Source organism: Amblyomma americanum, unplaced genomic scaffold (genome assembly GCF_052857255.1).
Source record: "Amblyomma americanum isolate KBUSLIRL-KWMA unplaced genomic scaffold, ASM5285725v1 scaffold_19, whole genome shotgun sequence".
NCBI classification, from domain to species: domain Eukaryota; kingdom Metazoa; phylum Arthropoda; class Arachnida; order Ixodida; family Ixodidae; genus Amblyomma; species Amblyomma americanum.
In genome coordinates this window covers 254932-282100 of record NW_027526491.1, presented here as the reverse complement: position 1 = coordinate 282100, position 27169 = coordinate 254932, and the positions used below count along the sequence as shown (strand labels likewise).

Here is a 27169-nt window from a genome sequence, read left to right as displayed (position 1 = left end):
AAAATTTATCCGCCACTTGATTTAAACTTGAGATTCCAAGACCGGGAAAAGACATCGTCTGCGCTGATCGGAACCAAATATTGCTTTCATTCAACCATAGGGATTTGCGTGCAAAAAAAAAAGAAAAACTCTCTTTACGTAGCGCAATCTGCTTCCAAAAAGAGACAGTGGTGGTGGTACCTGTATTTATTTCTTTTTGTCTTTGCTAGCTTATAAAAGCTTTGTTTTCAATTAATGCAGCGCATTTGTCATTGAAAAGCTGGAATCTATCGATACAAGCCAACTCCAGATTAGTCTTCATTTTCCCTTTATCAAAAACGAGGGCCACTGGGCGACGCGAATGGCTTCCAGCAAGCGCGCGAAGCTCCGGTGCATCCGCTTCTGTGCGCGGCCCTTTCCTGTGAAGGGCAGGGAGTCGTTGCCATCCGGGCTGAGCCCCGTAAACGTCGGAGCGCCTTCAACAAAGGCGCGCGTAGTGGCGCCGGTGGCCTCCAGCGCAGGAGGAAATGTCAGATTGTCTTCGGGCACCACACGCGCCATTATCTCGAATCTCAGTAGTTCATTTTCCTTAAGTGAAGGATGCGGTCAGCGCAAAGATATCGAAGAAACCGTGTTTAAAGGGTCACTAAGGGCAAAGAGGGCTTGTTTAGCATAAAAACAAAGAATCAGAGATTTTTTTTCTGGAAAGAAGAATTGGATGGAGCTGTCATCAGTGCCCTTTTATAGCATGCGCGTCGTGCTTCGCACACTGTCCATGCACTCTATACTCTTAAAAAGTAATCAGTTAGAGAGTGCCGCTTTTTACCAACTACGCGTTACTACTTTTTTATCAACTCTGACTGCTTTCTACTACCTGGTTGCTAAATCTGTTGTGCCGTCTTAAAAGTAGAGTTAGTAAAAGTCGGCACTTACGTTTTACTAACTTCGATTGCTTGTTACTGCTGTAACGGTTAGCAACCATTCTTAAACAGAAGGTTGTATTATATAAATGGCACATATAGTAGTGCGAATGGCATGTTTTTTCAATAGAATATTTTTTCTGCGTCATACGTTTGTGCACATTTGCCATTTCTGCAATAGCAGGTTGCAAAGTTAAGGATGTTATCTTAGCTGACAGAGGTAAGAGGCTAGAGAGGGCCAGACTTACGAGGAATCCATGGCGAGCAAAGAATTAACCTGCGCATGCGCAGTGAACGTGCCTAGTTTGTGTCACCTTTGTGATTTTAGGCTTTCCGCGCATCGCATGAGTATGCTCGTTTGATTATATTGCTTCGAAAACGTAGTAGGCTCTGATGCCACCGTGTCAATGTCAAAGTACAGTCGTCAGCACGCTTAACACGAATGAGAGAAAGCGTGTCCTAGAGCGGCTTGGACTAACGCCAGCACCGCGATGTGTTGCGCGCTCTTGCCGAGATAACATCTTGGTATTTTTGCGGTGGCTGACGATAGCTGGAGCGCAGCTGGATTTGACTACTCACCTTGTTATTTCGCTTGTATCTAGCCGGCAGGGTGAGTCGCTCACTTGACTGTTTCGCGACTTTTCTCTACTGGCCGCGGCTCACGCGGGCGCAGAACACACGTTGCGGTTTGCTCATCTCCAAAAAGCGCTGAAGTGGCGTGTCTTCACACCGCTCGAGCGCTTTTCCAGGTCGGCCTCAAAGCCTGTGATCTAAAGAAATGAAGATTCGGAAGAGCAGAGCAAACGTGGGTTTTTGGCGGTTGTAAAGATTGGACAATAAATTTTCAAATACGGTGGCCTCCTTGCGCTGGTCCTTCATTTCTCACATTCTAGGACAGCGTGTGTCGCTGTGCTCTCGCAGGTTAGTGTCTGGCTTCCTGTTTCGCCCACGCTGCACTGGAGATCCAGTGCAGGTGCGCAAGAGCTGCTCGTGTCATGAGCAAGAGACGTCGATGCAATTCAAAGTAAAATTTTAATGTCTGATTATTAGCGAGAGGCGCTATATAAGCATCCGTTGGGATAAAAATCTGACTCTTTTGGAAAACTTCGTTTGGTTTTATAATATTTAATGCCCAAAGCGACTCAGGCTATGGATGCCGCACGAAAGCCACTCAGGTTGTGGACACCGCAGTGGAAGGGCAGCGGATAATTTCTCACATCTGTAGTTCTTTGACGTGCACTGGCGTCGCACAGAACACGTCCGTACAGCATTTCGCATCCACCAAAATACGACCGCCGCGGCCGGGATTGAACCCGGGTCTCCTGAGCCAGCAGCTGAGGACAACAGATATTGGATGCCGTGGTGGCATTATTATGCAAACTAGGAAGCCTCTGGCCAGAGATGCAACGAGTCCAATGGTATAAGCCGTTGGAGGATACCGATTGCCTTATAATTGATTGCTCTTTGGAATATTCTGCGAACTAAGTGAACTGTTGCCACGTGCTCATATCCGGGCACTCTTGATGCGGTCTTTACCAAGTTACTCTGAAATGGCATGCATGGCACTTGATTTTCCGCGAAGATTGGCATCAAGTAGAAATAATACTGTAAAATGGCGTTGCTCGTGTAAGAATATCATCAAGGGCACAGACCACTTGTTACGGTTCGGGGAATTTTATGCCTAGAAGTCTAGAAATTTATAATACGACAGCATGAAGCGATATGGCAGCTCGAAGTGGATAGTTTTCAGGCAGCTAGCCGGTTGAGACAGCATGAACGCGCTAACGCCGATATAGGCGCGGCAACACCCAATGAAATTTACGATAGTTTGGGATGACGCTAGACCAGTGTTATATAAAGTCATGCATCTAACAAGTGTGTGCTAAAGATTCCGCGCAGAGTGCCGAAGGAAGGGCGCCTCGCTATAGTTTACATGGCCCGTACAATGTCGCAGCGAGAAATAACTGCTACAGTTGGGCGGCCAGTTTCCACGGTTAATCCGAATTGTCCGGGCATTCAGAGACGAAGAACGGATAGAGGATGCTGCACGCACAATTCTGGAGCGGGCAATAACCCCTGAAGAAGATATTCTCTTTGTAGCCTCTTCAGTGGACAACCCCTTCCTGACAGCGCGTAAATACGCGATGAGTTTGGGCTACAAGCTAGCACGGACACCATGCGCAGAAGACTGCGTAAAGCGGCCATCCAAAACCGGGTCGCCGCTAGGACGCCAGTGTTGGAAGCGCCGCATCGCCACCAGCAACTCCAGTTCGCTCAACAACGCGAATAGTGGACGCCGGACGACTGGGAATACGTCGTTTTTACAGACGAAGCGACGTTTTCTACGCGGTGAGACCAACCCCAAAGACTTGGCGTCCTGAACAGCACCGGTAAGTCCTTAGTGCATTTTATAGCCATGCGATGCTGACAAGTCGTTTTTTTTTTTTTCAGCATGACCGAGCCACCATCCACGCCGCGCGAGTTGCGCAAGATTTTCTGGATCGCCAAGCGATCATGCAGCTTGAGTGGCCCAGCCGCAGCTCCGATCTAAACTTAACTGAAAATGTTTGGGGCATGAAGAAATTTAATCTTTCGAGGCGCTTGGGCTCGAGTTGCACAACGGCGGACTACCTCTGGATTGCCCTACCAGAACAATGGGAGATCGTGCGGGCTGGCAGAGAGGTTGTTAACGCGCTCGACAATTCCCTGCCTGAGCGAATGGACGCAGTGAAGAGCGCGGGAGCACGCGCTACTGCATTGTCAATTAGGCAGAATGTTCTTTTTACTGTCAACAAGTGCTCTAGCCTTTATTTCTCGTTGGAACCAGGGCTGGTTTGTTCCTAATTTGTGCTTGTGCTCAAAATCGGCTCGTTTCGGTTTTGTTGGCGCCTCTCGCTAATAATCAGACATTAAAATTTTACTTTGAATTGCATCGACGTCTCTTGCTCATGACACGAGCAGCTCTTGCGCACCTGCACTGGATCTCCAGTGCAGCGTGGGCGAAACAGGAAGCCAGACACTAACCTGCGAGAGCACAGCGACACACGCTGTCCTAGAATGTGAGAAATGAAGGACCAGCGCAAGGAGGCCACCGTATTTGAAAATTTATTGTCCAATCTTTACAACCGCCAAAAACCCACGTTTGCTCTGCTCTTCCGAATCTTCATTTCTTTAGATCACAGGCTTTGAGGCCGACCTGGAAAAGCGCTCGAGCGGTGTGAAGACACGCCACTTCAGCGCTTTTTGGAGATGAGCAAACCGCAACGTGTGTTCTGCGCCCGCGTGAGCCGCGGCCAGTAGAGAAAAGTCGCGAAACAGTCAAGTGAGCGACTCACCCTGCCGGCTAGATACAAGCGAAATAACAAGGTGAGTAGTCAAATCCGGCTGCGCTCCAGCTTTCGTCAGCCACCGCAAAAATACCGTGATGTTATCTCGGCAAGAGCGCGCAACACATCGCGGCGATGGCGTTAATCCAAGCCGCTCCCGGCCACGCTTTCCGTCATTCGTGTTAAGCGTGCTGACGACTGTACGTTTGTTGTGTCCAGCACACAGGCGGTCGCTCTTATTGGTGTCAGGTGTTCTTCATACTTAATGTATAGCTCTTGCGGATTTTTTTCCAGAGTGCAAAATAACACATAACACCAACACATCATACTGGAAACCTAGCACCATGGGATGCAAGTAGTTTTTAGGCGTTTGGTGGTAGCTGCTTCAACCTGCATTTAAAAGAGTGCTATGCACCTTCACCTGCGCAAAGAAGCAGTGACTAAGAGGGTATAGTAGTGCATTCTTCAGTTAAGTGGCTCTGAAACACCTTCCGAGGAGAGCCCATGAACTCGCGCAATCACTCAACTGTGTTGTCTAGGACAATTGAGCCGAACAATACAGTTCTACAAGCAGCATTGGACCCACAATCACGCGCGAAATTTGGCCACTACTTTCTGGTGACTTTTTCCTGCTCGCGCCCTTTTCCGTCGCTCGCACCTGCGTACAACAGTTGGGAGATGGCTATTGGTTATATTCTTTCAGATGGAAGGCAGATGCCGTGGCCAGTAAGCCGCATAGCTCCGGCGGGTCAGGAAGTTCCGCCTTCGGAGGGAAAGGCGCGAAGCCATTGAAATTCAAATTTTGACTTCAGATAACTTAGCTTCTACAAAGGACATTAACAAAAATTCTTGCTGCACAATGTTCGGGAATCTACGTGCTTTAACATCTCATGCCTACTGCAACTTTAATACAGCCCATTTCAGAGCCCCTTTAAAGGTTGTACTTTAAACCAGGTTTTTGCAGAGTAGTTTTGTTTATGAGGGTTTAACATCCCAAAGCGGCTCGGGCTATAAGGGAAGCCGTTGTGAAGGGCTCCGGAAAATTCGACCACCTGGGATTCTTTCACGTGCACTGGCATTGCACAGTACACAGGCCTCTAGAACTCTGCCTCCTTCGAAATTCGACCTCGGCGGCCCGGATAGAACCCGCCTCTTTCGGGTCAGCAGCTGACCGCCATAACCACTGAGCCACCACGGCGTCTGCAGACAAGATGGCATCGCTTACTAGTCATTTGGTAGGGCTTGATAGTTTGATTTGACGTAAATGTTAGTTATTGCTACAACTTTGAAGGGTTAGTAAATTTTGCCGCCATGCAATTAACTACCTCCAGTTACTAACAGCGTGGCTACATATTGGTTACTATTTCGCTAGATAAAGAGTAAGGCGGCCGCTTTTTTTTTTAAGTGAGTATGCGTCTGTTTCGCGAATGCATACACTCGGCAGAAATAATATTTCAAGAGTCCTTCGAAGACTTGCAATACCTAGACACAGTTTTCGCTCGCACTTTATCGCTTGCTTGCGCCTCTGCTTCGTGAATGGCTAACGTTTTATGTTGATCCAGCTGTATGTTGGACTCTTAGCTTTAGTGCCAAAGTATAGAAAACGCTGCTGTGCGTATGTAGTTTCATAAATTGTTTTATTCAGAGCGCCAGTTTGCGGGTCAAGGATGGTTTTCGTTTTGTAATAACGCTACGTCTACAATTGCATCACCACATTTTCTTGCCCTGTGGCCCTGCGAAACGGCCTACTTTTTCACGTAGCGCTTCTTTCACATCTTGTTCAGAAGTCGCAGCTTGAAATCAAAAGTTCTTTTGGTCGTTTATGAAATAAAATAAAATAATTATTTCATATCATAAGTACTGTCTAAGAGCCACGAAAAAAATATTAGTGTAAAATGAATAATTTACAACAGTCAGACTGCATTCACAGAACCAACGCGAGGTTATGGTATTCTGAAAGATATATCAGACAGAAATCGTCATGGGCTGCATATGACAGACAACCGACTGCTTATATGGGTGACACATTGTACACAGCGGGTAGACAAACGTACTCCATAACGCCAGACAATGCGATGGTGCGGCTGGGCTAGTAAATTCGCAACCATGGAATGGCCCTGGATGGCGGTTCTGCCTAACCTTCCGTGCATATATGTCTGCTGATCTTTAAGAGGGGTGACCCCTCTGACGACTGCTTGATGCAGACATGCGTAGATAAGAAGTATGGACTCTTATCTATGCATATCTGCGAAGGTAATCCGTATATCTATGCATATCTACATCCACCCACTTGTCTACGGATGGACGGAAGATCACGCTTACCTTATGAACCTTCTGACTACGGCAATCACGAAGACGATCACTCCATTCCTCTTTTGCCTGTGCACGACGAAAGCTAAGAGAAATCCGCTGCAAGAAAGCATTTATAATATAGGTACAGTGGTGGCTAATAAAAGCACATTAATGTATTTAAGCGCTGTTTGGACAAAGTACGACAAGGGACGTTTTTTGTACTATCTACGTAGATTACTAATGTGTCATGGCGTGCAGCACAAGGCATATTGGTTGCTTTTACGTGCACATTATGTTACTGAACCCACGCTTTCTTCTCACTGCGTGCTTTTGCGTGAAACCAAGCTGCTTGCTGAAGCATTCAATAGGACGCGGTGGCTTTCATGATTCCGGTTTTCGACGTGGTCTGTCTCGCCTGAACCTGGTTGCGTTGTTAAAGCCGCCTCTGCGCAGTGTCGGTAAACCAGGTTGAGGTCGGCAGCTGACAAAGTTAACCTTCTAAAGCATTCGCGCTTCGGTGATTGAAGCAGCGCGTTTAGAAGAAATCTCTCTCAAAGCTGGGCTTGAATGGCAGATGTAAAAGCGCTATCTGGTCAGTCTTGAGGGTCTTAAAACCGAGAACTTTAAAACAAAATAAAGGAAGGATTCTAGCAAGCATGGCCCGCACTAAACCCTCACATAAGTTTTGCGACATAAATTCAAGAATAAACATGGTTGTTCAGGTGTGTGCACGTACAAGAACGGTTAGTTACTGGGCACCGCCGACCTTTCGGTCGTCAAAGTCGAACTCACGGGCCTTCACAATAACCGCCTCAGCAACGATCCCTCTGGCTAACGTGATTGGCCAGCGGATGGTCGCCGGCCAGTCCCATACCAACATTTGGCAGTCACGTCGAGCGAGTCGCAAGCGTCTTAATCTTCATCGGCCTTCACTGCAGGGCACACCCACGCAGCCGCACTAGGCGCCGGCACTGATTCATCCCGTAGCCTGCCGCTGTGAAAACACGGATTACGCTCTACACCCCCTGGTTCAAGAGGGCGTCATCGTCGGCTACTCCGTAACCTGCTACGTTGACTCCCACGTGACCCCATCCACTACAAAAGGAGCACCTTCATCGACATTCGCAGCATTTGGCAGTAACGTCGAGCGAGTCGCGAGCATCTAATCTACTGCGGCCTTCATTGCAGGTTAGTGAAAAGAGCACGTTGATCATACGCATTATTATTAGACGCTCGTCTCTGCTGCCAAGTGTCTTGTGAACTTCTGCTGCTATCGTTTCTGTTTGCTGAACCTTATCGAGTGTGCTGTGTGACTGTAAGGAGACACACGTTTAGGATTGGCTGGAAAGGAGGCAGAAAAAATGAAAGAGGACTTTAAAGCTGATAAGCAAAGTTACGGGAAGAAACTAAAGCTGAAATGAAGCTACTTCGCGAGTCGTTGGAACGGGAAATGCGCAACGAAATTCGAGAACTGAAGAGCGAAAAGCAAGGCTTAGTTAAAAGCATCGAGTTTGCACATGACTCTATCAAAGAGCTTGAAGAAAAGGTAAATGCCGAAATCGCTGAAAACAAGAACCTTGCTTCAAAACATGCAAACAAATCTGGAAAGCAAAGCGCTTGATTTGGACAAGCGACTGATTCTGTCTGAGCCATACTCAAGAAGGGCTGACTTAGAAATTCAAGGTGTCATCAAAAATGACAGCGAGTCTGTGATTTATATAGTCTCAAAGATAGGAAATGCAATTAAAGAACCAATTCAAGAAAGCGAGATTGAAGCCTGTCATCGAGTACCGACAGGAAAGGCAGATACGTCGAATATTGTCGTTCAGTTCCGGTCTCAAGCCAAACGTGATACAGTCCTCCCGAAAGCCAAAACAACGAGGGTGACAAAAACTGACGTTGGCCTGGAAAATTCTGATCCTCTGTACGTCAATGAGCACCTTTGCCCGGCACAAAAGAAACTTCTTGCGTTTGCTGTAAAAAAAAAAAGCATGAGCATCGGTGGAAGTCTGTTTGGTCACAGAATAGAAAGATATTGTTGAAGCAAAGTGGCGGCTCGGCTCTTGTACCGATAACCAGCGAGAAGGACCTCATCAAGCACTTCTCGCAATAAAACATTCGTGCTGAGTCAGCAGCAGGCGACAATCATACCTCACTTGGCAACTAAAATCTCGTCCTTCTGCTCTGTAATCAAAAAGAACTAAACAAAAATGACCTATCACGAATTTGTCCTACCACAACAGGTGAAGCTAGGGCACCGTAACTGTGAAACTGCTTTGTACCTCAGTGCGCCCTCAGTGGGCAACAAACAAGATGAAATCATTCTGTTATTAAAACAGTTCTCTTTCGAATTTACGGTTTTGATACTCTCTGAAACATGGTATCAACCTGGCTGCAGGATGCTAGAGCTGCTCGGTTATGAAGTCTTTTTCCTTAACAGACCTAACAAACGCGGCGGCGATGCTGCTACCTATACTCTCGCGTGCAAAAGGTGCCACATCCTGCCTAATCTTAGTGAAGTTACTGAAGATTATGAAGTGTTAACATTGGAAAAACGAAACCAGCTGGTTTCTGTAGTATACCGCCCCCCAAATGGCAACATGAAAAACTTTAGAGATTATTTTGACCAGATTCTAGAATATGCATCATTTAATAAATGTTTCCTTTTGTGCAGTGATGAATTTAATATTAATATTCTCGACCACAACGTTATTGTACGTGATTTTAAAATGAAGCTTCTTTCCTGTGGGTTTGTGAACTTAATAGAAACAGCAACACGTGTCACGTGCACGACTGTGTCGGCACTTGATTTAATAGTTGCGAATATTCAAACCAATGTGCTCTCTTGCGGTACAATTGCTTCTGATGTTAGCGATCACTGTCCGGTGTTTGTTGTCTTTCAAAATAAGCATGCTAAGCGAAACAACGTGAACGAGACCATTAGTGTACAGCGCATCACAGATGCCTCATTGGCAGCATTTAAGCGCTATATTACGAACTTCGACTGGTCTTGTGTGCTGCAAAAAACGGACGTCAATGATGCGTACGACTTATTTTTCATCATTTCCTATATCTTTATTTGAAGCACTTTCCGCTAGTAAAATACACTCCTTCCAATAAGATAAGGAAACCATGGATCGCACGAGAACTGTTCCAAATGATAAAGGACAAAAATCGTTTGTATCAAATGTTCCTTGAAAAAAATAAAGATATTGCTTGGAAAGCTTTAAACGATGTCGTAGGTCGCCGTGCGAATAACTATGTTGCAAAAACTATGCTATTAAGTGGCAAGGAAATAAAATGAAGAGCACTCGCAGAATATTTTAACACACACATTTTCTCAATCACATTTCTTCATCTCAAGATCCTACGGACAATAATATCGCCGGGGACTCTAGTCAGGTTAGCGAGACTATATTTTTCGAGCCTACTGATGAAAATGAGGTTTATAATGTGTATATGGGAATGAGTAACAGCAAAGCCTTAGATATCAATACAATGCAGATGAAACCACGTAAATATGTCTTACCCACAATTTGTCCCTTGCTTTCTCACATCTATAATTTTGCACTGGAATGCGGGGTTTTCCCCAACAGAATGAAAACGGCAAAAGTGTCCGCAATTTATAAAGGGGGCGACCGAAATGTATTAGCAAATTACAGGCCCATTTCAGTACTCCCTGTGTTTTTGAAGGGGCTGGAAAAGGTTATTTCGTCAAGAATAACAAAGTTTTTTGACAAACATAGGGTAAAAACTGAATCACAATTTGGTTTCAGAATGGGTAAATTTACAAAAACAGCCTTTCTAACAATGAAAGAAATTATTTTGAACAATATTAGTGAGAACTTTTCTACGATGTGCTTTTTTCTCGATTTCAGTAAGGCGTATCATTTCTTAATTCATACGGTTCTTGCTAACAAAGTTCAAATGTATGGTATTCGTGGTAAACCACTCAGTTTGCTTAAAAGCTACCTTCAAAACAGAAGTCTGCCGGTGTCTGTAGATAAGGAACTTTCTTCCCTTTTGCCTATCAGTTATGGTGTCCCACAAGGGAGCATACTAGGATCCCTTTTGTTTAATGCATACATAAATGATATTGTTAGCATAGATCCTCCCATTTATTTTGTAATATACGCCGATGATAGCACAATACTTATTTCCGGCCCTAACCTTTACGATTTATTTGCGGAATGTAATGTAATAAATTATCTAGGAGGTCAATGATGATTCGATTAAACATATATCCTACAAAGTCCAAGGATATAATAAGTCGCGCAAGAAACAAACCGGCAACACCCAATTGTATGCTCAACTTTGAAAATCAACAAATAGAAATTGTTGAAGAGCACGAAATCCTTGGAGTATATTTTTCGTGTCATTTAAACTGGGATGCCCACGTCCAACACCTCTGCAAAAAACTCTCTTCGATCTGCGGAGCCCTTTCACGATGCCGTGAAACTTTACCTCTGAAATGTAAATGACAAATTTATTATGCATTATTTTTTCACAACTTGAATACTGTAGCTTAGTATGGGCCGCAGTGAAAAAAAATAAGATAAATAGCTAATATTGATAACATGACTACCACCAAATACGCCTTCCAAGAACGTAACATTGTCCGCGTTGATCTTTTGTATAATTTTATATCATTGCAAAAAATATATTTTTCCACAGCATCAGTTGTCAATTTTTACTCTACCCTAGCATCTTTGGACACGCGTCGTGCTAACATACATACCAGAAGTACTAACTCATAGAATATACCTCGTTTTCGCACCGATTATAAATTACAAATGTTGTCTTATAATCTGGCCCATTTTTAAACACATATCAACATACAACGGGATATACAAAAGCTGAGCTGCGGAAATATTTTGTTCAAATGCCATTCAATGTCTCCACTTGTTGATTGTTGAACGTTTGCTTGAGTGTTAACGTATTTTTCTTTCAACATATGTATGACCATTTCAATGTTCTCATTTTTAAACATTATTCGAGTCAGTGTATATATGTGTCGAGTGTTTTCTTTATTCAATCTACTATTGTATGCGTGACTGGTATTGCAAAATGTCCTGTACAGCTGGTGTGCTACTGTTTGTAGGGGTTTCCGGCACCCTGTCAAGCTGCCCAGGCCGCTTTTAGCCAGGAAACCCTCCGGTTGAGCCTGGAAAATAAACTTATTTACTTATTATTTACGAGGTTGCGAAAACGTTTTCATAATGCTCCCCGGCCCCACAACCTCATAACGCGAGGTTGCTCTTACGTGAAAAGAGATCTTGATTTTTCAGCGCTTGTGCGCCTTAGAATCCTGACAGTCGTCATAGGTATGGTGTAGGCGTCAGGAATCAGTTACATTTATTTGAATACGGCAGCGTGAATTTCATCCCTCATTGCATGATAGCCGCCGCTTCCGTATCGCTACGCTGGTTTTAACGGCGTCCGTGGAGGGAATGCGAGGTCGCTCTTCTAAATCTGGCATAACTGCAGACAACGTAAGTGTTGACTTAGACGACCGACTGGAGCGGGTCGTTGTAGGGTCTGACATGCATGGTCGGCTGCCAGGACAACGAATGGGCTAGGGGGATAAACGAAATAATTCCTTGAGGTCCCCTCTCCCCAACGTTCAATCGAAGTCCACATAAACACAGCTCACAGTCCATAGACCGTCTTCTTATCCCCGTAACCTCCCTCTTATAAAACAGATTTGACCACGCCACTCCTCATGGGCTGTGTTCAGTGTTTTTGAGAACCACAGGGGGCCACGACTCCGTTTTATTCATTTCTCTTTCGTACAGTAATTGAGCACGAGCTTTCACGCATTCATGGGTTTCTGTTCCATGTTTTCTGGAGCGGTACAAATGCGCGGTGTTTTCTTAGGGTTTAGGTTCCTTCTCTCCTAACGGCATTTTGTTGTCATGTATTGCAATTTTCACCTTGCGCCAGCTCACACGACCGTCTTGCAGCCCTAATGGGGCAGCGTTCCTCCTGGAACATGCCTGTTATCACGACTATCAAGGTGTTGCGAATCCATCTTCTAACAATATGACACTGTGAAATGGCATCGTGTTTAAACTTTAGTGCAGGATGTATCTCAATCACTCGCATGCTTGGCTTTGCTTATGGACGTGACTGGACTTGCAACTGCCTGAAAAATGACAACTAGCGCTAAAATACACAACGGACAACGAAAAGACACCGACGGGACACACGCTAGAGTTACTGGAAAAGAACAGGGCCCAATAGGAGCGTGATTAAAGATCTGTGGGCTAGTTGGTTCTTTTCATTAACTGACTGAAACACAGTAAGTAGTGCTGAAATAAATAAGGAATAATAAAAAGACGCCGTCGGGATACACACTAGATTTTAGCGCTAGTTACCATGTTTCAGCCAGTTAATCAAAAACGCTGACTTGCACAACTTTCATCACGCTCCTGACTTGCAACCTTGCCTTTGACCTGCGACGCCGAGGGAGTGCGGTCATGCGAATATCCTACGTCTGGCTCAAGCTTATCCGCACCTCCTAGTGTCGTTGAGAACCCGTGGGAGAGTTGACGAGAAATTCGGCTAACCAAGGAACGGAGAAATTGGACTAGCCAGATTCTTAGTTATTGCAGTTGGCTGCAGTGTTAAAGGGTTGGGAGAAGAAGCAGTAGATGATGCAGGAAGACAAGAGGAGGATGTGATGCGACCACCGCCCGCATCTGCCGCTGAGGGCTTTCCTGAAGCGCCGTGCAATACGCACTTCAAGAAGAAAAAACAGTCGACGCTCATATATCCCACAGTTGTGAATATGTTCGCCCAGTTGTCGGCATATACTATGGCGTTCACCATGTTGGCTGGAGAGGAAAACAGCAAGTATGAGTAAAGCTGAAGGTTTTCTCATTGCTCTGCGCGCGCAGTATGCAAGCTGTGCGGAGCTGTGGGGCAAATAAAAATACAGTGAAATGCGCGACCGCGGCAAATGTGCGACTGCGGCATTCTTTAACGCACGCTGCCATTGCACATCACGCGGGTGTTTTTGGGTTGCGGCTGCATCGAAAGGCGGCAGCCGCGGCTCGTGTTGAACGTCGCCCCCGTACAATCCGAGCCTCACAGCCAAATTCACTACTACCGCGGCATATGCCTGAAAAAAGCATTTTTTGCGTTCTTTATTACACACGGTTGTACCGAAAGATAGTTGCCGATTGCAAAACCAATTCGCTCGAGGCATATTTCATTTATACCTTGTTAGGGCGGTGCAAATGTCGTCACTTTTCATGGGGCATATTAGCTGTATATTGACAGACAAAATTTTTTAAACTTCTCACTTCGAGGAAGCTTCGTCATAAACAGCGCTCGCACCACAGCTTTTATGCATGAGGATAGCGCAATTTCATGTCATAATCAAAATTTCATGTATGTTCACGTGGCTGAGGTTCCTGCGGCATCAAGGCAAATGAATAGCTTTTGACATTTTATGTTCCAATGAGCACAAGGCTAGAAACACCGTACTTTATTATTCCTGTGGCCACATTTCGATGGAGAAGGAAAGAAAAAAAAATGACCACTTGCTGATATTTCGGTTCACGTTCATTATAACAGACTAGTCGAAACTAATTCTTACGCTTATTATGCAGCGTTCCCGCGGTATTTTTGTGGCACATAATTGGCCAATAACCGCTGAACATGCTTGTCTTTCTGCAATGAAGCGCCGTAGGAAAAGTGCGTTGCTAACCGGCGCGCTTCGCTTACACTACGCTCTGGTAACTGGACTGCTATATTCAGAAACACTTGAAACGTTAGCTTCTTAAGCTACCCCAACACGATTAAGGACAGTGGCCGTCATAAACAGCTTACAAAATACAAAAATACATCCCGTCAGATGAAATAATGATACGAATGAGCCCTGGACATAAGCCCCTTTTATGCTGTCGAGGGTGCCTTTTCGTTGGCAACTACATTACAAATGACAAACCGACACCTGTTGCGACAATGATAGAGTATATATGTGCTGTTATTTTATCAAGAACTTGCAATGGTTTCTTTTAGAGGCCAAAGGCTTACGTACCCCAAATGTCCGAAGGGGCACCGTAGCTGTGTCCAACAAGGATATAGACAATGCTGAAGAACCGGATGCCATGCAGGAACCTCATGCTGTAGGCGTCAGAGCTCTTGTTGGTCGTGATTTGAAGCATCATGCGCGTATTTGACACCACAGAGAATGATGTCAGAACCGATAAAAGAACACCTGAAATGAAAATGAGCGAGAAGTAAAGGAGACCGAATACAAAGAAGTTCCTATTTCGTGTAAAGATCATTACTGAACTGCCTTGGAAAAAAGTTTGGCTTCGTGAACTGGTTTTTAAGGAATTAAGCTCCACGGCAACGCGAAAAGGGATAGTCGTATAAGGGAGTATATACGGCAGGTCTTCCTTTCCTATTTGCACGTCCATGAATGCGTGGACGTGTGCTTTCGCACTATGATTAATTCGCATCTGCTTTAATGCAACTTTTTCGCCCGTAAGCGAGTTCCGTGGGCATGCACGTGGTTCTCAATGGCACAAAATCCGAGGCTTGTCTCACAACTTGATGCTTTCTGTATTTTTTTTTTTTTGGGGGGGGGGGGAATATAACAATTATGCGATACTTTAGTCGTCATTTCGCTATTAAGCCTTGGAGAAATTTTCTAAATTGACCTGTGAAATGTGAAATCCGGTTTTAGTTAAAACAAAAATATTTCGGAACGTTGTGAAAAACAATTCTTGAGTAATCTTCAATACTGAAATATCAAGACATGAATAAAGGGAGACAATTTTGAAGAGGCCGCAATATCTGTTTAACGATTAGCAATCGAGCCCTGATAGACTAGGCAATTAAAGGGGACTCGAGGAAAGGTGCATTGCAGAAATTGTCTCAAACGCGAAGATCAGCTCGAAACGGCGAGCGTATGCAGGTTGAAGAATTCGGCGCTCATGTTCTCAGTCCTCTGGAGTTATTTCTTTTGTCAATCGTAACACTTGCTCTACTATTAGTAATGTCATAGTGGCATTTGTCATTCGGTTTTATCTAAGTTGGAATCGGTGACGTGCGTAAATATTCAAACGTTTTTACCTTTGTTTTCACCTTTCTGCTTTCTTCGTGAGCAGTACACATCAACGGCAGTTCCAAGCACGATGAGCAGGACTAGAGTGCCTAGAAATGCTCTGAAAAGAAAGGAGCAGTAAATATCTTTCTCCTCTTCGCAGAACACCTCGGATAAAGTGCGGTGCTACACATAACTGCACATACTTACAAAATAATAACCTGAGTTCTTGTCATATCTGGAGCCAATGCTGTCACGCAGTCAGTGATGGTAACGTCAAGAACCTTTGGAAGCACTGAAAGAACAAATGCAATACGCCTAACAAATGCAGAACTTGATCAGAAAGCTGGGCGCTTGAGTGTTCTTTACGTTCGCGAATCGTGGTGTCCTTAGCCACAGCAACTAAATGAGATGTTTTCGCCGGAAGGAATGGTAACGGCTGATTGTCCCACGGGAGCGGGGAATTTTTTCTGCGAGCCTCGCATGGGTTCAGTGCTGCAGATACATACCTGCTTTCGCCATCAGCTGCAGTTCATCTTGATTGCAGACGTCGAGCACGCAAATTCCTAATCGCATGATTGGGATCCTCTGCTCATAGATATGCCCTCGAAATTTGGCTACCTGCACAGAGAAAAATACCTGTCGTAGGCACCCCGAGCTTTCGCTTGCCAAATCTTTCTGTCTATAGTTTCTCGCTACGGCGCCCGTTGAGACTAAAACTGCAGGCTGCCAGATGGTTCTACCTAAAACCACTTGGCTGTGCGGCATGCAATGTCGATGCCGATGAATTGTCGACATTGACCGTTCTCGACGACAACAATATTAGGAGCGCCGTGCTGTATCTGCCTAGTGCGCTGCAAAACGGCTTTCTTGAATAAGCGCAGCCTTTTCTTAGTAATCATGCAAAAAGAAACAAAATAGCTCTCTAAATCTCTAATGGTGGTTCGATTATTATATTTGATAAATCGAACGCCTTGAGCTCGCCGTGTTGCCTGAGTAGTCTGTACGGTCCGGTAGAATATTACTAGCAAGCATCAGGCTTCCTATATTTCGTTTGACTCGGAAGAAAAATGTAGCTCATATGAGTATGAGAACAGTTTATTGTTTTCTTGACTTGTGTTATTTCCTATCTTCAAACGACTGATTTTAATCAGTTGTGCCGACGAAAGCGCGCTTTGAGCGTTTAATTGTTCGCTTCAATTATTTTGCGAAAGTTTGTTTCAACTGAACTTCTTTACGCAGCACAATATTTACACACGTCAAAACTAATCGCTTGCCTGGCGGCAATATATGTACTGAGAGCACGTTGGTAATCAGGACTCCAATATATTTTATATCACAACCTAATTATTACGTAGCGGTTAATAAGACCATGCCTTCTTCCTCAGGAGATGTTAGTGGGAAGTCGAAGTTAGTCCCGAGCTCAAGGTCCCTCTGTTTTTTTTTTCGATTGAAAGTTATTTGAGGGCGTGATTTAACTGAGGTTCGTTCTCATGCCACCCTTATAGTGCAAAGCACGTTTTCGCAGCCCTGCAGGCCTAAGACAGCCAGTCCACATCAGAATCAGCACGTTGTTGACTCTAGGGGGAAGGACAGGGTAGGCACCTCGCACGCAGCACTTTGACGACACGGAGAGTGGGGAAGACGCATGGTAAATAGATGCGGACAAAAACGCATGGGCTAGCAGGCAGGCAAGCGTTATGGTGCGGCGTGTACAGAATTTACCGCGCTGTTGTCTATTCTGCAGACTGCATTGTACGGAAGAATTCGTGGACGTGTGTGTGCTTACTCTTAGGGCCCTGCACGACCAAATTATGCCAGAATTCGTAAACAAGAAGGAAATATTTGTTAACGATGTTTTACGGTATTAGCACTACCATGCCGACAACTGGTCGCAGCAAACTGCAGCTTATAACGGGAAGGTTTTACAGCCGTCCTGTTTTTCTCGTTCCTAGAACAGCATTTATGGGTATAGGTCTTGATGCAATAGATGAGTGCTTTCGGCGAAATAAATAAATGTGATGCAGAATATTATACGAAATAATTGTTCCTGTTTGTTTACATGTAAACAGCGTTCGATTTCGTTAGAACTATACTGAATGGCCAGCATTATCTAACAGCATTGTCGCCACATTCTGATTTTTAATGCGTCAGGTTTTTGTTACGACGAGGCGCAGCTGGGGGAACATGCGGGCTGTCGAAATGTACCAGTAGAATTCTATCTATAGGAGGTGCTATCAGACGCATAGATTCAAAACGTCGCATAAATCCAGCGTGCTTCTAAGGTGTTACGCTGTAAGATTGTTGCAGCATTATACTAATTGTTGTCCAGAGAACGTTTTGCCTCCACAATACAGCTAGAAAGTAAGGAACTGTTGGTACCCCTCGCTGAGGTGATCTTCAAGGGCATATTTCAGACGTATGTAGTTATTCTAGTTTACTGCTCGAGACTCATTTTTCTCTGTGAAACAATAAAAAATGAATGCAGTGCCAAACACATCGTGTCTGTGCAGTTCTGAGGATTTTGCCTCAGACTTCTCTTATGCCTTCTCTAATGTATTAAATATTTAACTTTTTTGTGTCCGGTAATTATGAGCATTAGGTACAGTAACCTAAGAAACCTCTAAGCAATACTCAACAAGCGAGCAGGCGTGATTCTCACCCGTGGATGTGTAATAGACATAGCTGCGGCGATGAGGTCATCCAGGTCGGTTTTGTTTCCGCCATATGCAACCACGTTGCAGTACTGGGCCCGGGCTGTCTCGTGACCGTATTCATTGCGCACAACGGTCTGCACGCATTCATCGAAGGCACCTAGGTCCACCCGCGTGGTCGCCAAAGCTCCGCTAGGGTACTTTGCGGTGGCGTCTATCACTGCGTGAAAAAGAAGCATTTCTCAGACCGGGTGCAAAATCGTTTTCTTTGGTCCCGCTGCCGAATACATGGAAGAGATATAAACAAGACGCCTTTGGTGTAAACTATGGCTTTACTGCTTTACCTGACAATAGCAAAGTTGTAATTTTCTCTAGTTTTGCTGACACCAAGGAATGAAGCTACCGCAGAGCATAATAAATACTGTTTTTTGAGTGGTGCCAAATGATTCCTTTACCAAATTTTACTGGCCTGAGACAGGAACTGTAATATCTCATACGCCATTATGCCTTTAGAAGGGGTGATCGCCAAATGACGATTAGTTTTATCAGTGCCGTTTCACTGTATTGTTTGTTAAAATTGCGTTTTTTGCCCAAGAAAGGCACGCAATCCGCGAAAGCCTTCAAATTCCGAAAGAGAGAGAGGGTAAACGTTTATCCTTTGTCGAAAGTGTGGTGGGAGCCTGTGAGGATGCAGCCTCGTCAGGAGGCCTTGACCCTTGGATTTAGGTCATGTATGTAGCTTTAAAATATTTCGCTGTTGGGATAATTTGTTGTCAGAAATTATGAAAGGATTTTAGCACCAAGATACTAAACCTAAAAAAGAAGGCAACACGGGGGCTTTGTTCTCTTCATTCATGTGTGTAGTACGTCCTGGCGCTAAAATTTTGTATAATCACCTCTATGGTTCTGCTCAAGACGTGGAGTTGGACATCCATGTCGGAGCCACGCAACGTGGCTTGCCACTGATCAGAGTTCGACAGCTGGAGGCTCTCCGGCGGAATGTCCTGAGGGCACTTATGCAGGATGTGGCCAAGGTTAGCCTTGGGGTGACAACGCAGTTTGGTAAACGGTATACTCATTCGTACTCCGACTGTAAAGATTTTATACTTTTGCCGCCTTCAAAAGCGGAATTAGTTTCTACCATTGCACCATTATGTACTTCCAGACAATTCCGAGAGTCCACTTGCGCTAGATAAATGTAATGCAACCGAGAGTTTCAAGAACTTTCCACAACAAAGCAGCGTGCGTCGTTGGTCTTGAATTACCGCCCCAAGTAACCGACCACGTAGTGCTATTGTGACGAAGGGGAATGGGTTTTCCCTCTTGCCTGCAAAAATGATGGAAATATGACGTCTGATGTTAGTTTGTTAGCATATTATATGTATTTATCAAATTATGAGGCGCTGAAGGTGTTCTTCTATGCTCTATGTTTCTGGGTTTTCATCTCTAAATTTCTTGTAGTTGACGCTACTTGTCACGTGGAAATGCAGGAGGAAGTCGCTCTGAACCTGCCCAACCCGTAGCTATATGAACGCGAACAATTTCAAAGAAAGACGGATACTTCTCCAGTGATGTGGACGCTGAGAACACGCAGCCATGTTGAATCACCCCCGATTACTTCTCTGGCGGCGCCTACGTGACTGCCTTAGGGCATTTGGCCGTTATGAGGCAACTCAACGTGTCATCGTTTTCAAGCAAGCCTACAAAACATAGTGTGCATAAACGCTGTCTTTCTGCACAGTGCACAGTTTCTGGCCGAGGATGTCATGGCCTCCGTGCAACTGTTAAGAGACACGTTTTTTCCTTATAAAAGGAGACACTGAACCCGACGAGTTCAAACATGAGCCGCGCGTGTTTCATGAAGTCTCGCTGCCATTTCTGCCTAATTTCGCGGAGCTGGGAAAAGCCATGGTCTCCAGAGTGACAGCATCGGAAAGGGATCGCACAGAGAGCATCATTTACGAGGTGTATGCAGCCACGCCCAACACAGACTTGAGGATACCTTTGACAGCAGTGGCAGCTGTGCGTTCATTGCGAAATGTCTCGTTTGAAGACAACTCGTCGCATGACGCCTTTGTACGTAAAATCTGCGTGCCTTTATTCTTCAAGGCCGGCTATTCCCCTTCGACCTGTGCGGCCACTTATTGGTAAACTGCTTTCTGTCATGTCTACGGCAAAAATTCATGACGCCGACTATATCTGATCACACTGTCGTGGCACGGTTCTTACAGCACCTCGGCGACGGTTCCTCCACGGCGCTGGAAATAATTTTCTTGTACCATTCCTTTCAAGACTGCGCAAACTTCACAAAAATGGCGAGGAATCACTTAGCATAACGAAGCCGCCGCCATTCTTCGGCGCCATCGATACTACCACTAAAGACATTGGAGAAGAAAGCGCTACTGCGGCATTAACGCGCTTTCTTGTTCTACAACGCTTTTAAGGCGACAGCGTTTAATGGCTATTGCTCACGACCGTGTACGTCGGTGAGTCCTTTCGTTACGCTCTTCAGCAACTCGATATGAAAAAAAAACTTTGTGCAGGATGGGATTCGAACCACCATCCTTCCGTTCAGCAGCCGACCGTGCGAACGACTACGCTACTTCCTGACAATTTATATGTACTTCTTGTCTAGGACGCTGGGGAGAGTTTGCTGAAAGGCGTCGAATCAGACGGATGCCTCCCAAACGCCCTGCAGTGTCTCCAGAATTTAAGACTCAAACACAATTGTGTACTTAATCAACATCTTAACCACACATCAGTGACACAAGCAGCAATACCACGCTAAAGGCTTTCGCCTCAACGAACTTTAGGTCAACAAAGTGGCCCCTGAATTTTTGCATATCGCCGTGTGGCGCCGGCCCACATGATTCCCCCTTTTTTAAGGACAGCACCCCAGGACTTATAATACATCCCGTCCGCTTTGTACGAAGGCTATATGAATTGTCAACTGGAGAGATTTTACTACCGTGCTAATTTTCTTCTAATTCACTGTTCCAATTCTGTCTCAAGTAGATGTAGGCGTATAATAAATAAATAAAAAGAAAGAACTGAAGAAACATTTAAATACAAAAATTAATAAATGCCAATATTCTATTTGGCTTCTTTTCGGATAGTTAAAGATGCAGAGTGGACATAAATATAAAAAAAAAATTCTTTAAAATGTTGTCTCTAATTCTTCCGATTAATTATATAGTTCTATAGCCCTAGAATTCCTAATAAAATATTCCCAATCGTCTATAAAGCCGAATGTCAATTTTGTAACGAAAAGACAAAAGGGAAACCTTCAACACGTGGTGTGAATCTCCAAAAACAATTCAAGAATAGACGCAATCAGGAACCCGAAGCAAGAGCAGCGGGAGGTCGTGCTGACCAACCCTGACCTTGCGCACCGTTGAGGCTTGGTGGCGACAGCAATGGCGGGAGCGAAAGTCCAATGGCTTCTTGGAATAGGGGAGCCATTCACCATCATTGGCTGTGCTTAATGGAAGTTTTATTCGTTTATGCGTTCCTGTTTATTGCCAGATGCAAATATATTCCTGGAACTAGGACTCCCAAGCTTCAAATTTTCGTTGATGAAAAGGTCACCACTTGGGAGCTTTGAAAACAATTTTCTTAGATTGTTATTCGTTGGGCTTATGTTCTGGATATTTTTAACAGATTGCTTGATGGGAACTTATCTGCGATTTCTAAAGGCAATCTGACGAATTGAATTATTGAAGATTTAATGGTAAAGTTTCCGTCAAGGTTTAGAGTAATTTACTGCATTGTTAGGTTTAGTTTTAGTTCTTTTTTATCAAGTTATGAAGTTTATCTCTATTACCTTTAATTTTTTTTCTTGTTCATATGAATGCGGATCGCTCTGTATTTCAGGTACGATCTTGCAAACTAACTATAGCCGTTAAGTGGCCTACTTGCGTTGCATTGCACATGACAGGGAGAATAAAAATATTATTGCTTCTATTAAAACATCGCTGTGAAATCGTTTGAATCATATCAACAATGCACAGAACAGCAACCACAGGAACAGTGAAGGTACGCAACATCTAAATATGAAAAATATCAACCAAGACTAGTTTGTATAAGCCGGATTTAACAAATGGAAATCATGTTCAAAACAAAACAAGCAATAAGGAAACAAATGAAAACTTGGTTTGTGTGAGGGGACAGAAACGAAGATAAAAAATTAGCAGAATGAACCTACAAGCCTGGATAAGCAACGCAAAAGCATACACTAACAGCATTACTACCGCCATTTCATGTATCGCCAATAACAACAACAATGTGAGAACAAGGGGAAAATTTTACGTACGCAAAACGGTAAAAAGGTTCCTAAGATAATAATCTAGAAAAGGTAGACTGACGAGTGAGGCTTTTTACTGGAGGGGGCCAACCAAAAAGGTATATTCTTTAGAAGAAACGGAGATAGAAGCGGTTCTAAAGCACTCGTGATTGCTTCTAAGAATAAAAAAGGCCCATACTTCCCCGTTTTGCTCATTACTCAGGTTTAGCTAGAAATCTTGCTTTTTCATGCCAGGAACTACAAGCTCTACGGTGAAACTGTACTTCCTGGTTTCCACCCTAATTGCTCCGTAAAGATGGTTTTTACTCATGCGTGTTTTTTTTCCCCGCTTTTGCATTCATTTTCACTTCTTTTACAGCCTTCATACCTCTTCGCGGCACATGAAACACTCCTGTAGCGATTTTTCAGAGTAAGCTTCCATTAGTGACGTTTTCTGTCTTATTCAATGAATTTGGCGTCATCTCGATCATTTCCTATGTAACCCCAGCCGGCTTCCTGCTTGTTTCTGGGTTTTTCCAGGCACGCCCTTTTACTTTTTACCTGCTCGAAGCTGCATACACCCTGTGTTTGCTCACTCCGCAGGGTACTGTTAAGCGGCGCTAAGCCGAAAAACGGTACGCCATGAGGGGATGACATTTCATAAATTGTGGTCCTACGCGAGAGGTCGGTCCGGTGCCACTGCACCCCTCGCAGCCTCAGCTAGACTAAGTTTATTCATTAAATTTAGACGAGGTGCCTCCGTTCTGTTGCTTCTCTTTTGTCCTTTGTCGCTGAAGCGCAGATATATATTTAGAGTTCCTGCTGAAGTCCATGTGGTCTTTCTCGGCTAGCGACAAGCTTATACCGCAAAGGAAGGAAATAAATGAAGATAAAGTTAACGAGTCAAAACATGTCAGATATGTTGAGATTCAAAGCAATGGACACCCTTTTTATAATTCACCAGTTGTAAACATCACTTTCCACCGTAAAACAAAAAAGAAGCAAAGAAAGCACTACTTAGGTAGGTACAGAAAAAAACACCGATAAATCCAAATCATTTCCTCCTGGACTGTCCAGAAGGCAGCTAGCAACGAGAACACATCCGATTAAATTGATAACGAAACAGCTTGCGGAACATTGGGCTTGCCAAATCTGCGCATCTTGGCTTCCTAACGCTGTTCAATAATCTCGCTGCATCCGTGTTTACAAACGCAGCCAAAGAGGAACTTGGGAAGCGTTCAGAAGCCTTTTTGCTGTTTAGATTGCTTGCTGCTAGCCCACGTCGAAGCGCTACACTAATGGATAGCAATTGAAGGGACAGGAAAGCAGGAAAGTATGTGGCTAATTACGGACCAAGCACATACAGAAAAGCGCGGCCAACCAGAGGTCGTATTCAGAGCGTTGTTGATGCGGATCACTTATTTATGCTCGGTCGCCTGCTCAGCTGTTTTCTATACCGGGTGTTTTTTTTTTTATAAGTTTCTGTTTTAAAAATTAGGGTTTTTGTGGAAAATGAAGGCTTTTTGCGGCATAGTAATACCAGTGTTGGCGGACGTCAGAAAACAGCTGAATCATGCCAACTAGTGAATGATTACCTAAATTTTAGGAGTAAACATTTAAACTATTAGCGATGGGCACCTGGTTGCATTTAGAGAGTTGTAGCCGTCCGTTAGTAATAGCGATATCAATTTTTAGAATTTCGAAAACGTGAGCACCCTCGCCTTTGTCACTGAAGAAATTTTGGCTAGATTTTACCAAATTGCCTGCGCTCTCGGAGAGTATGCAGGCAACGCAACCCCTCCAGAGAACGTAACTAGTCGAAATAGCGAAATTAAAATTGATTGAGCCACGGCGGTGAGGGCAATTGCGGTTACGAAATTTAAAAAACTGATTTGGCTATTACTAACGACCATATACAAATCTCTAATCGTCACGAGGTGCCTATCGGTAATAGTTAAATATTTAAGTATTAGAATTTAGTTAATCACTTTAGTAGTTAACAAGATTCACCCGTTATTTGACGTCCGCCTACACTTTTATTACTATGACACAAAAAGCTTCTCTTAACCTAAAAAAACTGTGTTTATAAAAATTTTGCGTCTTCTAAAAAAAATTTCCCGGTATAGCTTTCTACCATATCTACCCAGAACAGAGGCGTTGGTAGATATAGCACCGATGTTTCTCATTTTTGTCGATTAAGTGCTCAGGCTACATTTAAAAGCATGAGGTTCACGTTCTTAAATATTTGGTTTATACAGGAAGGCGTGTTTTATTAAGCCGCTTGCATATACAGCCGTCTGGATTACCTGACGAGACTTTCGTTCCAGTCTTTTGTGTCCTGTTACATTGCGCTGTTCCAAACAGGCGAAATTTTGCACTTTTTTACTCATGAGGCGAGAAAGAAAACAGTCACCGGAACCAAGTAGAGTAGACGAATGTATCTTTCTGTCTTTATATATTTTTTTCATTTGAAATGAATAATATAAGTACTTGATGACTGAAACATAATTGATGACAAAGCAGAAAAGAACTACCACATGCCGCCTAGCCCACGACATTTGAATTTCGAGTCCAGTGGACTAGCAACTGAGCCATGGCGCTGGCTGTCGCGTCTTTTGCTTTCGGAGTATTAATGTTCGGTGTAACGTTACCTTGAGAGTGTTCATTAGCACCACCCTCCTGTATAGCGGCGGACGTAGTACTTGCTAATACATTACCGCGAGTGTCATGTGGAATGTCATCAAACGGTGAGAGCAGAAGCTGATCGTGATCATTCGTATGCTGCCTATGGTATCAAGCTCTCAGAGCTGTGGCCCTCTTTAAGCTATTGAGCAGACAGAAAGAAAATGAGAGGCTTGTAATGTTATAACACGCGTATAGAGGTAGGCAATAGTCACCTAAACCTAGTAGCATAGGGGAATGTTTCTGTATTTATAGTTTTTAATGAAAAATTAATAGTACAATTACTTTATAACTAAAAAATAATTAGTCAGAACCGATGACCTACGAAAGCGTCCGTGTCCTTCAGGAACCAAAACGGACACATAAATATTGGCGCAAAATGTTCAGCATGCGCTTTTCAATGCCGGGCATTGCGAACACTCACTAAAAAAGCGTATGCAAGTAAATATTTTCAGTAAGCACGAACGTGAACAGAACGCGTCGTTTAATAACGTGTTTGTTTGCTGCCATTTCTTTTCTGCCCAGGCGGCGAGAGAGCAAGAGAGAGGGAGAGAAAAATATTTACGTTCCGACCCTGGTCCGAAGTTTAGCTACTCTGCATAGTATTTTCACGCAGGTACTTTGCCTCCTTGCAAGATGTACCCGTTTTTTATTTAGGGCTGTGAAAGTATTTCTCGACTACTATTTGCGTTCTGCCCTTCCAGCCTCTAATTCAACCTAGATGTTATCATTATGAACTGGAACTTTTCCAAGTCTCTTCCCCTAAAACTACGAAATATCGCTTTATGTAGGTTAGACTGGTACTGGTGCTGAACAATTGCTAATATTCAGGAAGGGATTAGTTATTTCAAAACGAGTTTCGCAAGCCATATAACGTTTGATTCCTAATGAAATCACTGAGCAGAGTGCGTATGCCCAATGCTAATTGTGGCTTTGGGCATGCGCACTTCAGGTTCGCATTTGCACTCCGCGAGGGAAAGAATGAGCACTGTATTACAGGTGAGGTTAATCGCTGAGTGAACATCGCACTTCACGCGACCGCATGCGACAAGGCACTTGAACTTCATGATCTGCTCCGAGCGTAACTCACATCGCAGCGCCCACGGCTCCAAGTTCCGGACTCCGCGCACCAGCGTGAGAAGACCGACGCTGCAGTCGGCCGACACTTCGGCTTCCAGGAGCTTCCTCGTCAATGACGGGGACGCCCGATTCATGGCACTGGCGATCCATTCTTTGAGCTTGCTTACATAGCTCACGTTTTGCTGCTCCGTCATTGATGCCGAGGAATCCCCGTCAGACCCACTGCCACCGAGGCAACACGGGAGGCACCCGCAAAGAAGCACCGTCACCACGATTAGAACCACTTTTTGCACACTCATGATGTTGCGAAAACCTCCTAAAACATTTGAAGGGGTGCAAGTTAGCAAAATGACACGAAGGCTGCTTGCAGATACTTAATTAGGCTGATGCATGTCTTACAAAGTTGTCCTCCGCTAAACTAAAATTCAGAAAACTGCCAGCTCGATCGCTAACGCCTGAAGCCCTTCCTAAATGGGAGCACGAGAGAAGGGAATTTCCAAAGAGCGCATCTGCATGGGAGTCCCAGTAGTAGTGTCTGAAGAGATCAGGCGCACGCGTGCGAAAGGCAGCCACTCGCCATTCACCCCTTTTATAAAGCGCGCACTCATGACGCGCGTACGGCACGCCGTTCCAAAAAGGGCCTCTCCCGTAGAAAGACGGAAAGAGCGCAAGTGTGATCGGCTCTTCGCCCTCGCCTTCTTTCTTGGCAGGGACCTTCCGATGGCGTGTGGCGTTGGCATGTTTGGAGCATTCAAAGCGTTGTGTTTCTTTTTTATGTTTCTTTGTTTTCGCCGCTGCCAAGTCGTTTTGGCTGAGTAGTCGTATCTCGACATCCTACAGGCATTGTTTCAACGCGTATGCGTGAAACATACTGCCTGCAGGCTGTCTGACTG

At 44.5% G+C, this 27169-nt stretch overlaps 1 protein-coding gene across 1 annotated transcript in view; it reads right to left on the bottom strand.

The window, feature by feature from the left end:
• LOC144111964 (nose resistant to fluoxetine protein 6-like) overlaps window positions 1–26799 on the bottom strand; it is a 52529-nt gene extending 25730 nt beyond the window's left edge. The window contains exons 1-8 of the mRNA XM_077645056.1: window positions 26287–26799; window positions 18241–18452; window positions 16088–16199; window positions 15789–15873; window positions 15608–15699; window positions 14565–14744; window positions 13260–13353; window positions 6548–6634 (exon numbers count right to left, since the gene is read on the bottom strand). Of these exons, the coding sequence (XP_077501182.1) occupies window positions 6548–6634; window positions 13260–13353; window positions 14565–14744; window positions 15608–15699; window positions 15789–15873; window positions 16088–16199; window positions 18241–18452; window positions 26287–26575 (1151 nt within the window). The 5' untranslated portion in view covers window positions 26576–26799. The remainder of the gene's footprint in view (window positions 1–6547; window positions 6635–13259; window positions 13354–14564; window positions 14745–15607; window positions 15700–15788; window positions 15874–16087; window positions 16200–18240; window positions 18453–26286) is intronic.
• Window positions 26800–27169: the final 370 nt, after the last annotated feature.